At 30.5% G+C, this 15,221-nt stretch overlaps 1 protein-coding gene across 1 annotated transcript in view; it reads left to right on the top strand.

Annotated features, from left to right (window-relative positions):
* Positions 1–15,221, top strand: part of LOC129984370 (2-Hydroxyacid oxidase 1-like) — a 54,291-nt gene that overhangs the window by 23,048 nt on the left and 16,022 nt on the right. The window contains exons 4-7 of the mRNA XM_056094241.1: positions 5,215–5,366; positions 6,875–7,136; positions 11,548–11,663; positions 12,841–12,932. Coding sequence (XP_055950216.1) covers positions 5,215–5,366; positions 6,875–7,136; positions 11,548–11,663; positions 12,841–12,932 — 622 coding nt within the window. The remainder of the gene's footprint in view (positions 1–5,214; positions 5,367–6,874; positions 7,137–11,547; positions 11,664–12,840; positions 12,933–15,221) is intronic.

The following is a 15,221-nucleotide window of genomic DNA, read 5'->3' as shown; positions in this document are numbered from 1 at the left end:
ATATTTGTTAACAATTCTTCCAGAAAACTTGAAATCTATATTTCAAAGGATTTTTCAGTAAAATGTTTTTTCGAAGAATTATATATTTAAAAAACGAAGAATAACACGCCTCCGATCTTTGAGGAGGAGAAAAGCCATTGAATAATTTTAAGAGCGGAAAAAAGATGTGTTGCAAATTGCATTTTATACGAATTGGAAATTCGAATAGATCTTAAAAGCTTTCAAAAATATTTACTCTTCGGGAGAAACCACCATTTTTCGAAATGTTCTTTTCTACAACTTTTCATAACCATGTTCGTGAAAATCTGTTTCTATTACTTTCCAGGTTACAATATATTCGAAAATGCATCGTACTTTCCAATAGACAATAATTTCACTGTTCCTATATTAAAATTCGTAAGAATTTGATTGCATTATTCATGCGTAAAAGTAAACCAATCTTTAAGAGAGATCGAATCTGATTGATTTTAAAAAGAATCTTCATATTGCTTTCTTTTAAAATTGGCAGATAAAATAAATAAAAATATGCCATAAATAATTATTTTGATTAATGTATGTTACTTTTTACAAAATGTTTCATCATATCAAATTGATTTTAGTCCATTTAAAAAGATAAATATTGTTTGAAATGCAGGACATCAAAACTAATATGAATGTGTGTCATTTCAGGCATTGACATTTTCAACTTAAAGCAGATGACTAAACACAAAGACAAATTTTGAATAAAATATTGACTATCTCTTTATTCCCTATTTTTTTTTTATTTCTAATCAGTTTTATTTATAAAATCTGTTGAATTTTTTTAGTCATTCATTGGCAAAATTATTTTATTTTTAAAAAAAAATTGTATTGCATATTATTTAATGTTACTTTGTATATTAAACGTTATGTGAATGAATTTTATGGTAGAAAACTTACTAAATTAAAATCCTATCCAGAATTTTCATTTTATCTAATATATAAAAATCTCGTATCACGGTGTTTGTATTCGTACTCCTCCGAAACGGCTCGACCGATTTTTATGAAACTTTTTATGTGTATTTGGTAGATATGAGAATAGGCCGTAAAGTATATTCATTATTCTAGGTAATTAGGGTGTCTCTAAATTGGCTAAATGTACATCAGCTCCAATGAAGCTGCCTGGCGTATCTCTGGTTTCCCAATTCATGAACGGGACCCAGCAGTTATACATTTAGCCCTCCATCTTAAAAACGGCCAGCGAGTATTTTTCACCAACGAGACAGCAATTGAGCGTGCCATAAATCCATCAAAAACTACTCTCACCGAATTTTTCGAGTTGTGTAATCGTGGGGATACTTTCTGTACCTTTGCACGAACAATTCTCTGTTCCGAAGTACCACGCCATTTCACATGGACTCAAACAAAAAGAAAAAGGATGCCCCTCAAGAAAGGCACACCAATTGATGCGTGGCCCCACCTATTCGAATCAAGCAATTTTGGCCGAGTATATACAGTATATGTATATACAGTATACCGAGTATGTCACCGGTCCATTGTAATTCCAAAATATACGCAAAGTGAATGGACAACAGTATCCAATATATAAAGATGCATGCCTTGCACTTGGCTTCCTCTAAGACGACAATCACTGGGAAAATATGCTTACTGAAGCAGCACTGGGCTGTACAGCAATGCAAATTCGTTTACTATTCGCTATAGTGTTGACTACATATTTCTAGACAAAGACATTTCTAGACGAAGGGTAAATGGCCTTTATATATTATGTATGGTATGTTAACAAGAAAAAAACCAATGTATTAGTGCCTTTTCGAAAAACAAGGTTAGCAAGATATAAGTTTCCACTTCAATGGACTCTAGAATATGTTCTATTTATAAAATGAGACACAGTTTGAAATACAGTTTTAATTCAACTGTTGTGCATGACCTTTATTAAATTCAAAAACAATCGCACTAAAGTGCATCAATAGAAGGCACTATAACACAAACTGTATTCATTGGCATCTAATGAAAATGTGTTACTTCCTTTGCATTACATGCCCGTAGCATCATTCTTTGAATAAAAATAAACCGGATTCTGCACGAGCATTGATTAAACTACATACTATACCTACATTACAAGAAAAGGCGCAATCGGCAAAATTGTGTTACCAAGACCAGCAGATATCCGTTAAAACTGTAATAAAATTCTATCGTCTGAAGCGAAAACGAAAAAAATAAAAAAAGAAAGGTCCTCGTCTCACCATGTGAAAGCGAACTAAAGAAGTCATTGAAGCCAACAATCAATCACTGCATGGAAAAAAAAGAGTGTGCTAATTATTTCCCGTGTATTCATAATGCATTCTACATCGGTTTTTGCATTTCTATTTCTACAAAACTAGGTCAGTACACATTTTGCAGGATGAGGGTTTTGAAATTGATAAAACTTTTGCACTCTACCTCCTTCTTAGAATGATGGCTGTGTTCATTTGGCCATACAGCATTTTGAGGCGTGACGAAACTCGCTTTTTCATCAATGAGCACTCACAATTGTTGAATTTGCAGTATTATACCTTCACACAATCAAGGTATAAATCTTGCATTGGCAGTATGGTGGGTTTTTTTCTGTTGTTCATATCACTGGACCGCATTTTTTGAAGAAATAATTGTAAAAGTAATGCAAACCTTTTGCGTCACCAAATAACTGTACCGTGATATGATGAAAGATTTAATCCTATAATTTAGACAGCGTGAGTACCTCAGGAAATCATTTTCATACAAAATAGCGCACCTCCTCACATTGAACGGAGTGTTAAGAAATTGCTAAGCATTCTATGAGTACACGGATAATCAACCGTCATTTTCCAATAGTATGGCCACAATGTTCGTCAAATATTAGCTCTTTCTACTCTTGGTTGTTGAGTTTCTTAAAGGATAATAACTAGAGTCAAAAACCAGCATCTATGACATATCTAAGAGGCAGCATTCGGCGCCATGCTCATGATATTCAAGAAGACATACTCCAGTAAGCTTTCAAAAACATGATTCTGTGGCTATAGTACATTGTTGAATATCAAGCAGAGCATATTATATATAGTAGTTTTCAAGCTACTTTGAATATTTTTTTAACATTTATAAAACGTATTAGATATTTTTATATATTACAGCTCCTTTATTGACGGATCATTATACTAAATCTGTTTATTTAATCTTATTCAGACTTCATGCTCATAATTTGAATTGTGTGTAGATCAAATTTTATCTAATTTGAGCCAATAAAAAGCATTCTAAAGCCTTCTACAGTGGGAAACTTATTTCTTGCTAATTCTATGTTCAGAAGATTGAGAAAATTTTGTCCTCGCTTTTTTTATTTCATAGTTTCTATTATTTGTAAATAAAATTTAAAAGTTCATGAATCTTAAAAAATAATCTGTGGTCACTCAATAAACTTATTTTATTACTACGCAGTTGATGACCGACATCAGAGCTTTCCGATTTTCTGATAGACCATCTACACTCATGTCCATAAATTAAGGATAATTCAGATTCACACGGCAATCGAACTCTAAAATACATATATCACCCGTAAAATGACTACACGCATCTTCAAAAATCATATGCAAATTGCAGGAAGCCACCATATGACACCGATAGTACGTCACAATGACAATAGTGTAAGAGAGTGATGTATAAGGGATACAGGCAAAGAAATAAAATTGTTCGCAAGCGCTTTATAAGCCTTTCAGGGCAATAAAAGCATAGTTATGACACAAAGGACTCATTTAGATGCTTTACTATGTGGTAGAATTATCGGCCGTCTGGAATGTGGGTGTACCCAGATGGAAGTATCCGAGGACCTTGAAATCGATCAGAGTGTCATCTCCAGGATTTGGAAATGATTCCAAGATGATGGTAATGTGAGTAGACGTTACAGTACAGTCGCCCCCGAGTTACAACGCCGAATGAGGACCGGTATTTGGCCGTTACTGCCAAAAGAAACAGACGGAGCATAGCATCAGACCTGTCTCGTCAGCTCTCTTCAGCCACTGGTACGACAGTTTCAAGGTAGGCTGTGTACATACGTTTAGGGTAGATTGGTCTATATGCTCATAGGCCTGTCAGATGTATTCCACTTACTGCAATTCACTGTCGTCTGCGTTTAGCTTGGAGTAGAGAGCATGCTTTGTAGATACCGCAACAGTGAGCTTGTGTCATGTTTTCCACCGAGTCCAGGTTTAGCTTGTAGTCTGATTCTCGCCGGAATTTCTTATGCAGAGCGTCAGGTATCCGTTACCACCAAGAGAACATTATTGAACGACACTATTACGGTGGTGCAGGATTGCTCGTTTTTGGAGAAATTATTCTGGTTTCCAGAACTGACCTTCAATTGGAACCATGAAAGGCCAAATCTATCGGGATGTCATTATGGAATAACATGTACGTTTGTTTCGGGGCGCCATTGACGCAGAATTCGTGTTTATGGATGGCAACACCCATCCTCACCGTGAAAACATTGTAAACGAATGCCTTCGATCGGAGAATATCATTCGTATGGACTGACCAGCATTCTCACCAGACTCAATCCCGTACAGCATGTGTGGGACATGTTTGGCCGACGAGTTGCAGTCCTTCAACTACCTCCTACATGTCTACCGGAACTTCGGAGAGCATTCCTTGATGAGTGATGTAATGTTCTCCAAGATCAGACCGATAATTTGATACTCAGAATGCCTAGTCGTGGTACGGATTGTGTTACCTCGTCTGGGAGACATACTATGCATTAACAATCATACCAACCATGTAATATTGGTTTTTGTAAATAGGTTTTATTTTGTAATTTGGAGGGGGAAAATGCAATTTTTATTAATGATATCAAACATATAGCATCTTTTTTGCTCTTTACCTTTTGTTTAATAATTAGGCTTTACAAATAAGTCACATTTGTTTGCTTCTGACTCTTTCTTTTCCAGAACTTGCATTTTCCTTAATTTATGGACATGAGTGTAAAATAAGATGCGTTTATTTCAGCTTATATAATGCAAAAAAAGATAGATAATCTGTAGTGAAAGGAGTATTTAATTAATATTGTTCAATCATTTTTCTTCTTCAAAAAATTTTTTATGCATACAAGATTTTTCAAAACTAAAAAAACTTTTTATTTTAACATTTTATCTTTAATTTTGAATATCAATATACTTTTCTTCGTCATATATATTTAATTTATCTTCTATGCTGACATTTATACGTTTTTTGCAGAATCAAAATCTTTCCTCGTATGTTACGAGACGTGTCTAAGAATTCGTTGGGAACCTCGACTTTAGGTCTGAAAGTGGATTTTCCCATAGGACTGTCTCCTGTAGCGTTGCAGGAACTTGCACATCCAGACGGAGAATTGGCAACTGTAGCTGGTAATATGACAAATCACTTCCTTTACTGATTCGTAAAAAAATATATATATATATATATATATATATATATATATATATATATATATATATATATATATATATATATATATATATATATATATATATATATATATATATATATATATATATATATATATATATATATACTACCAATACAAAATTTTTTGCAATGCTTATTTGGCGGATTACATGTCGATTCTAATCGTGGGGCAATAATTAATTTCTAAATCGTTAAAGTTAAAGACATCTTATTTGACATAAAAGGATATTTATCATTATATGTGAATCAATAAACGTATTGCTGAGAATATTATAAACTATAATTTTTTATATAGTCCTTCCAAACTAAATGTAAAAACATATATTTAATTTTCTTTAACGAAAATATTTGAAAACAAAATAGTTTCCACACTTCTGCAACGAAAACTGCACAAATTTTGGAACTTTAACATTATTTTACATTATTGTGATCGCTGCCTTGAGGAATATCAGACAGGAATCATGGCCTTTAACGAATTGGATATTGTTTGGACTTAATATAGCTTATTTAATATTACTAATAGGAAAGGGGGACTATATAAAAGTATGGACTTCAAATTTTGCTATCAAAGATATGAAAAAAAAACGTAAAAAAGTATTCTTTAGTCATTTAAAATATATTTTCAATGGGAATTAGATTTTTATCTAATGATTTTTAAATGTGCAATTAGATTACAAAGGTGAGTTGATACCCGATTCATAGCCAACACATTGAACATAAATAATTATATATATAACGTAGTCATAGGAGATGATACATTTCTAATACCAACTTTGAAATCTCAAAAAGGCGTTTTATTACCGGAAAGAAAGGCATCATTGTATTTAGTTATTTAAGCATCTGAACCGATTTTTTTCTGTTTTCAATCTCAATAAAATGTAGAGTTTTCTTCTTTGTTTAAGTTTTCTTATTTTCTTAAAATTGCCAAAATAGGTCTTTTTTTAATATTTCTATGCTTCTAAAACATTTCAAAACTTTTATTTCGGATAATTTAAAAGTTTACTTTAAGAATTGTACCAAACCAAAATAATTCACCGCTTAAAGGCCTTATTAAAAACTTTGTTGAACTGAATTTTATTTTGTATATAAATTATATATCTATTTTTTACTTTACCCTAAATACCACTGAAATAAATTCAGTGAAGTGATATTTATTTTTTGACAGTTGTATACATTTCTGTCATATAGTACAAAGATGATTATTTCTACGGGCAATAATGCCATATCAATGCAATTATGCGCTGATCTTAAATCAAAGGATCGTTCATTTCCAGAAAAAAAAAACCCATCCATTTCATAAAACAGGCTTCTCAAGTTCATTATTTCCTATGTTTTCTCTCTACATATGTATGCTCACATATGAAAGATGTATATGATTTTACATATACTACCTATGTTCCTTGCTACAATATACATGCTTATTTTATATCATTTTTTATTCATGTAGGCATCTCCCCCTTTCGCACCATTATGATTCTGAGCAGCTTTGCATCAACTCTCTTGGAGGACGTAGGCAAAGCTGCTCAAAACTCCTCCATCCACCTGTGGATGCAAATGTATATTTTTAACAACCGTTCCTGGACCACCACACTCATTCAAAGAGCCGAATTGAGTGGATTCAAAGGGATTGTGATTACTGCGGATGCCCCTGTGGATGGCTCCCTTACTTGTAATGGAAGGAACGGATTACTGGAAAGTGGTTCTGCAGAGTAAGTTGTTGAATTTTTCACTGAAAATATACAATAAATAATAATTCAATAAAAGTAAAACTGGTGTTCCTCTCATAAGTCAAATTTTGACTTCAGAACGAGAAGTCATCAGTTCGATTCTCGATTATACAGGATGATTCAAAACTTATTGTTCAAATTTCGTTTGGATGTAGGGGATATGTCGGGAAACAGATTTCACATGGGAAAGTATGTCCGCAAACGTTAACTGCAAGGACAAAATGGGCAAGTGAAATGAGAAAAAGGAAAAAAGTACAGTTAAATGGTAACGAATATGATTTTTGTTCCAAAAAGGTAAACAGTAGGTGTTCAAAATTGCGACCATTTACACGAACACAGGATTCACAGCGCCGTTGTTGTATTTCTCGTGCATTATTTGCCACACTGCTGACAGAGAGACCCCAAGCTGCTGAGCAATAGCTTGTGTGCTGGTATTCGGATTATCTTGCTGAGCAATGACCCCAAGCTGCTGAGCAATAACTTGTGTGCTGGTATTCGATTATCTTGCTGAGCAATGATCCCAAGCTGCTGAGCAATAGCTTGTGTGCTGGTATTCGATTATCTTGCTGAGCAATGATCCCAAGCTGCTGAGCAATAGCTTGTGTGCTGGTATTCGGATTATCTTGCTGATCAATGATCCCAAGCTGCTGAGCAATAACTTGTGTGCTGGTATTCAGATTATCTTGCTGAGAAATGACCCCAAGCTGCTGAGCAATAGCTTGTGTGCTGGTATTCGGATTATCTTGCTGAGCAATGACCCCAAGCTGCTGAGCAATAACTTGTGTGCTGGTATTCGATTATCTTGCTGAGCAATGATCCCAAGCTGCTGAGCAATAGCTTGTGTGCTGGTATTCTGATTATCCAGCTGAGCAATGAACTACATTCGCACAGATTGCGATGCATACGTGCAAACATTTGATGCTACGGCATTCTTCTGTTGGAGTATCGGTCTTCATAAACTTGCCTGGCTTGGAGGCTGGTTTCGCCAACTAACGCATATGCGAGATGCATATCTGCTAGCTCTTGATGCGTGAAACTAATTCATCTTATCTCTAATAAGTCAGCTCGTAGACTAATGGCAACGAGAGTGGTTGGGTGAGCTGCACACTGGTTCAGCACAAACAGCGTCTTCTACATACATATGTGCACATTTGTGAACATACTTTCTTCTGTGAAATCAATTTCCTGACGTATTTCCTATCTCCCTGTGAAATTTGCACGATAAGTTTTGAATCATTGAAAATTAACAATGGATGCTGTTGTGGAACATGATAATATCATCTGGTTGATATTTGTTGATTACGCTAATGTCAAATTATTCTTTTACCGTTTCAAATATTGCCCTCGTTAAGTGATTACATTTCAGAGTTGCAACGTCTGATGAAAATATTTTTGCTTGACATCAAAACGGAATTTAAATGAACTTAACATTCAGATGATATTGAGTAGTTAAGTGAAAGGAAAAAGGTTTATAATTATTAAATGTATGAATTGCTCAATTTCTTCTTTTCTAATGTCAATATTTTCATGAGTTATTTCAGTTGGAATCATGGTAAAGACCAGGAAGATTTTTTTCAAAATTTATTATCTTTCAATAAATAAATATTTGAAAAATTCTATTGAATAATTCAATTGACCATTTAATAATTTTTAATGCAAAAAAGTTGAAAATTTACTACGATAGCTGGAGTAAACTATTCAATATTATTATGTGTAAAAACATTATCTATAATTGTATACAAATAATGTTTTTCAGTCATATATACATCAATTAAATTTATTGACATTTAAGTGATTTTTAATGAAAATAATTAACTTTTTAATGTGAAAACGTTAGAAATTTACTGAGAATACTTGAGTAATTTTTTCTATCTTATTATATATAAAAACATATCTATAATTGTATAAAAAATAATTTCAGTCATATAGACATCAATTAATTTTATTGCCCATTTAACTGATTTTTGAAGAAAAAAATTAATTTTATAATGTTAAAACGTTAAAACTTTACTGAGAATACTACAATAAATTTTTATATCTTATTATGTATAAAAGCATATCTATAATTGTATAAAACCAATTTTTTTCAGTCACATATATAAATATTAAAATTTCGAGCTATAAAAACTTAAATCCGTGCCTGCAATTCGATGTCTCTGCAGAAAGTCAAAAGACAAAGTCAATGAAGAGGTTAATTATATCGGCCATTTCTAAGCAGTGTCACAGATAATTTTGTGACAGCCATAGTAATAAGAGATTTATTCCGTATTTTATTCCCATCAGATAAAAATACTCAAGAGATAGCAAATTAACTAGAATAAGTGTTACTTTTGGGAAACATTTCTTGAATCTAATTACAAATGACAAGCAAGACAAAGGAAAACCGATGACCTTCTGATGACCTCTGATAAATGTCATTTAATCTAAATGTAAGAAATTATTTTGTTTATATTTATTTTTATTGAAACTGAAAGGATGCAACATTAATTCCTTTCTAATATTGTTTCAAATCATTACATTCCATTCAAATATTATATTAGAAATTAATTTTCTCGAAAAATTAATCTATCATAATTATTTTATTTGATTTTCATATTATACAGAATAGCACATTTTGCATTATATAATGGAAAATACATATTTCTGTTCAATAAAATAAGTATTCAGAAACATTCTGATGAAATATAAAATAAATTTAATACAATTGTGTAAGCAATTATTTGCATTTAAAATATTTCAGTGACTGAAAATTTCAAATTTCTTTACAATAATTATCTCCTTATAGCACATTCGTCAAGTATAGTATAGTAGAGTTTTTCACACTTTTATATGTTTTGAAATTCAATTTTGAGAATAGTTTAAAAGTAGTTTTATTTTTAAGAAATAAAAAAACAGGAAAATAATGTGAAGAAATAAATAAAATGTTTTGATGATTAGTTGTAAAGTTTGTATAAAATACTTCCCTTAGCGCGTATTTTATAAAATGGCATTTTTTTTTTTTTTTTTTACAAATTTATAGATTTTTTAACAGTGAAAGGAATGAAAATGAGTCTTAAGGTTTAAAAAAAAATTCAGAGAAGCTGAAGCATAAGTTAATATGTGAAAATAACTCATTGATAATTTATCATAAGTGTGGGAAATAATTTCTGGCAACATTTGGCGACTAAACTAGCAAGTGATTACTAATCGTCAAAACAATTCATTCCAAAAGATTCATCAATATGAGCAAAAGGGCTGAGAGTTCGAAATTAGTAAGCATTCTTCACAATACAATTCCAATCGCTTCAGCTAGATTTCTCTTGTGTTATTTGTTATCGTAATGCTCTTGGACTTTTAACATACATGAGATCAAATAATCTTGTTAAATACGTTGTTGACTCTTTTAAAAATATTCAGCCTTTAATAAGAATTTTCACTTTTCTGTCACAATGATCCATATGGATATGATAATTAGGATTGTGATTTTATGATATCGAAAAAGCAAAGAACTCTATTTATACTCAGAATTTGATTTAAAGTTTTATTTAGAAATTTATATATAATTTATTTACTGGAGTCCCCCCCCCCCTTATTTTTATGTACGCTTCCATATCAAATCAGCATACAATATTTTTTAAACGCAAAAATGAAATGATTCTTCATATCTAGATATTTCTAGTAGACACACATATAATGGATGCCTAGTAGCTTATAACTGGGAATAGAAGAGTAATATCCCTAGGTCTGAATTTATCGAGAATCTGCCGACAATGCCCATTAAACCCATTTTGAGATAACATCCTTCTCCTAATATAGTTAGTTATTTCTAAGCATGTTGCTGAATCAGGTATTATTTTAGTCATCTGATCATGATTATTAGGCCAAACTTTAATCTGACTAAACTGATCTAAAATCTTAATAGTATGCTAAAATTCTATATTTAACAATGAATATTAGAAAACACATTTCTTTATAAACAAGACAGACAGAAGAATATTAAATTGCTCATTGAAATATTTTATTGTTAAATTTTAGAGAGATATTAAAATATTAGATACTGGCTAATTTTTCTATATGCGGGATATCGCTAATAGAATGAAACACACTTTTATCTTTTATAGCCATTTCACTCAGATATACATTTCCGATTACATTACATTTCATCAAAGGGTAACATTCTATGCTTTTGAAATCCAAGTAACAAATGTATTTCGAAATTTGTTATCAATTGCTTATATTGCAAACATTATTCTTGCTATTGCAGATATTTTGAACAAAATGAATTTATCTTGAAGTTGTACTTACAATCACTTTGCAATATTGAAATCGATTGATTCAGCTTTCATCAGTATTTCACAATATATTTCTTGCTCAAATAAGTTACTTCTATATTAAACGAATGTTTACTATACAGTATGAAGAATGTTGATCCGACTCAACTGAAATTTAGTGCGTCTGCAGTTTTTCGAGACATTACGTGGCTCAGGAGTATCACAAAGCTGCCCATCATCATTAAAGGACTGCTTTCAGGTATCATAATTCTCAAAAATAGAAAATTATATATTGTATTTTATCTAAAACCTGCCAAAATATTAGATATTTAGTTACTACATTCTTAGAGATAAAGAACAAAAACACTCTTATAGATGCAATAAAATTTCACTATGCAAATTGTCTGATTGAATAAAAGAAAGCTTTGCAGGCAATCTTTAAATCATGTGAGTAATCATCACTATTTTAATTCTTTCCTCACTTAAGAAACATATGTGGAAAAAAAAGCTCCTTTCAATCCCGCTTTAAGGCTTTTGAGAGACCAAAACCAATTGATTCCTACCTAATCTAAGACAATTGCGTTTTTATAACAGATTTATGGCGTCTGATATCTGAAAAAATTATCCTTATTATTTGTTTCCATAATAAATTCTACAACTGCATATTTAACAATGCTCAGGAAAATTATATGAATAACATATTTAAATAAAGCTAGACCGAAAAGCTTGTTCTTTTATAAAAGCTTGTAAAACATTATTTCTAGCTTGTGAAACATTCATCACAATAATTTAGGTAAATGCTGCTATTGAAAGGTTATTTACAAAGAGAGACATAAACATAAAAAAGAAAAAAAAATCTTAATAATTGGCACATTTCTGAAATATTTAGAGATCCGACAAAACTCAGCAAAAATGGATTGAATTATCCATGACCGATTATTCCATTACTTATTTACAATGACATAGCTTCAACACTAGAATTTATGAATCGAAATTAGAAATTATACAATTTATGCGCTAAAAAAGGAAAAATCTGCTTTCACTAAATTTAACATCAGTAATAAAGTATAATTTACTGTTTAAACCAATCTTTTTATTAAACTCATATTTCAATAAAAGAAATCTCATATTCAGTTATAAAAATAAATATATATTTCACTTTAGGCACTATTTAAAAATGAATTCATTTTTATAACAATTGAGAAAATTCAGTAATATTTAAAAACATCAAGCTTTATAAATGATTATTTTTTTAACTGAGGATAAATTTGAGATAAATTCATAAAGCTTTATATTTTGACATGAGTTGATCTTAAAATATTAACGTATCAAAATATCTCTTGTTGAAACAGATTCAGAAAGTTTATTTTTCAAAACTTAATAAAGCATTCAATTTTACAACGTAAGATTAATAGTCAAAATGTTACTTTTGGCAGGCGCTGATGCAACCAGAGCAATTTTAGCAGGAGCTTCAGCTATTTTGGTCTCTAATCATGGTGGAAGGCAACTGGACGGTGACCCGGCAACGGTTAGTTAGACTTTGATTTATATTTTATAAATAAAAAGTTGTATGTACTACTCGAAAGGAAAGTAAGTTCCATTAATTAATAAATGACATTGATCATCATGTGCTTCAACTAGTTCGAAGAATCTACAGAATAGAGAAATCATCATCAGGGAAGATACCTGTGGAAACCTTTCAAAAAATAAAAATTAGTACACATATTTAACATTTAAAATGCAGATCCTTATTAATTTTTAGACCGAATCCATCTAGGATTTTGAAGTCTACCGATTTCTACTCTTGCATGAATGCAAGCACAATAATTCAACATGTTATTTAAATACAGTGACTTCAATAAATGAAATTTAGCTTAGGATCTTGTGACAATTGCAGTTCTTGTCAAATTTAATTTCAGTCTGTAAGAAAAAGGCGCCAAAAACTTATTTGATTTTCTGGGACCAGTCTATTAACTACACGCAAGCTATTAACAGCCAAAAATTGTGCGAAATTTAGTAAAACTCAAAATATATTTCTAAGATCGATATTTCGTAACTTTTGCTCGCCATTGTCATACATTCAATAAACAAGTATTGATTTTATTTACTGTACTATGAAGCGCGCACTCTAACTGAGAAAAAAAAATACTGAGCACTCATGGAAACATGGCTTTGATCATAATTTTGCGTGTAGAAAAAGGAGCGTATACCATTGTTAAAGAGTATGCAAGAAAGTTTTGTGAGGATCATCCACACTGGTTTTATTTATCTTATTCAAAGACAGTACAGAACACAATACTTCCATTTCCTGCATTTTGCATGGGAGAAAATAAAGAAGTCAAAATAAAAATTATTATTTCCGGAAGTCTTACTAAATGAAAAGTTTTCACTTATATTCACATATATTTATCAGTGAATAAATCTAGAATTGAAAGAAGAAATATTAATTTTCATGTTCGTTAATTTATAATATACAGAGTCAAATTTAAATTAGTTCTTATTTCATAATTAACTATTCATTTATAAAACTATCCGAATGAAGTGCCCTACAAGACAATTTTGTGTCCAAATTAAAAGTGTCAAACTTATGTTGGCGTATGTTAAGCTGATAGATATAAAACGTTTTGAAGAAAATATCCTAAATTCCTTTTAAATACTTTATCATCATTTTCGTTCAATGACAGGACTTATGTGTCCTATCTTTACCTATATTTTCTTCTAGAGTCTGCAATTCGGCTCTTTGAAAGAAAAAATAAATTAACTGCTATCCCTGCATGCTGACACTCATATTCTGGAATATGCTGAAATTTATTTCTCAAGCAAAGTTAAGGATATTAAAGATTTTAGATTTTCAAGCGTCAGTATTGTTGAATTTTAATTTCCTTTTCTTAAAACACCTTTCTTTTGACAAAAAGCTTTTCACTTTTCAATAGTTAATTTATTAATTTGTCCATGAAAATTCTATTTCAAAAGAAATCAATTTTCATCTGAATATATATATATATATATATATATATATATATATATATATATATATATATATATATATATATATATATATATATATATATATATATATATATATATTCAGTGTGGTTAGTAATTAATTAAAGAGTTGATTCTTCAGTAAATTACATTTTATATTTTTACATATATTCTTTATGTATTTACGTATGTTTTATGTTTTCCATAATTGATGAAAATGGATTTTATTCTAATCTCAAGATCTTTGATCTTTGGCGTCTAGTTGCTCGACGTCATTAATGTTTTTAATTTTTTTTAATTAAGTATTTAGTGTAACTATGTCTTAATAGCTTCCAGAACAAAATATCTATAAGATGAAATACTTCCAATTTTGATTTATATATGACTCGTACTAAATAAAACTTACATTGTTCCACCATTTTGCAAGTAATTTCCTAATTTTCTGTTTATATAATTTCATTATATCACTATGAAATAACAATAGTACTTTAAAATGGGAACACTTAAAAAATATCATCATTGCTTGGTTCTGCAGTTCAAACTTTATTTCATGTATCAACAAAATTTTAGACATTTTATTAAAAGCATGTCTTATACTAAAATCTATTCAATATGGAAAAATAAGTGAAATTTCTACATTTGATCATCAACAATTTAAAAAATCTCGATGAAATATTAATAGTAACACTGAAAAATATTTGAGTATCATTATAACAATAATATATATTATGGTAAAATAAGCCGAAAATAATTTTAAAATTTGACTAAAAATAAAAATAAATAGTATACAACAATAATTTGACATGATTCAACAGATAATTTCATTGAATTT

This window comes from Argiope bruennichi, chromosome 9, assembly GCF_947563725.1.
Source record: "Argiope bruennichi chromosome 9, qqArgBrue1.1, whole genome shotgun sequence".
Classification (NCBI taxonomy): domain Eukaryota; kingdom Metazoa; phylum Arthropoda; class Arachnida; order Araneae; family Araneidae; genus Argiope; species Argiope bruennichi.
The sequence above is the reverse complement of the archived record's forward strand: the minus strand, read 5'-3'. Positions and strand labels throughout refer to the sequence as shown.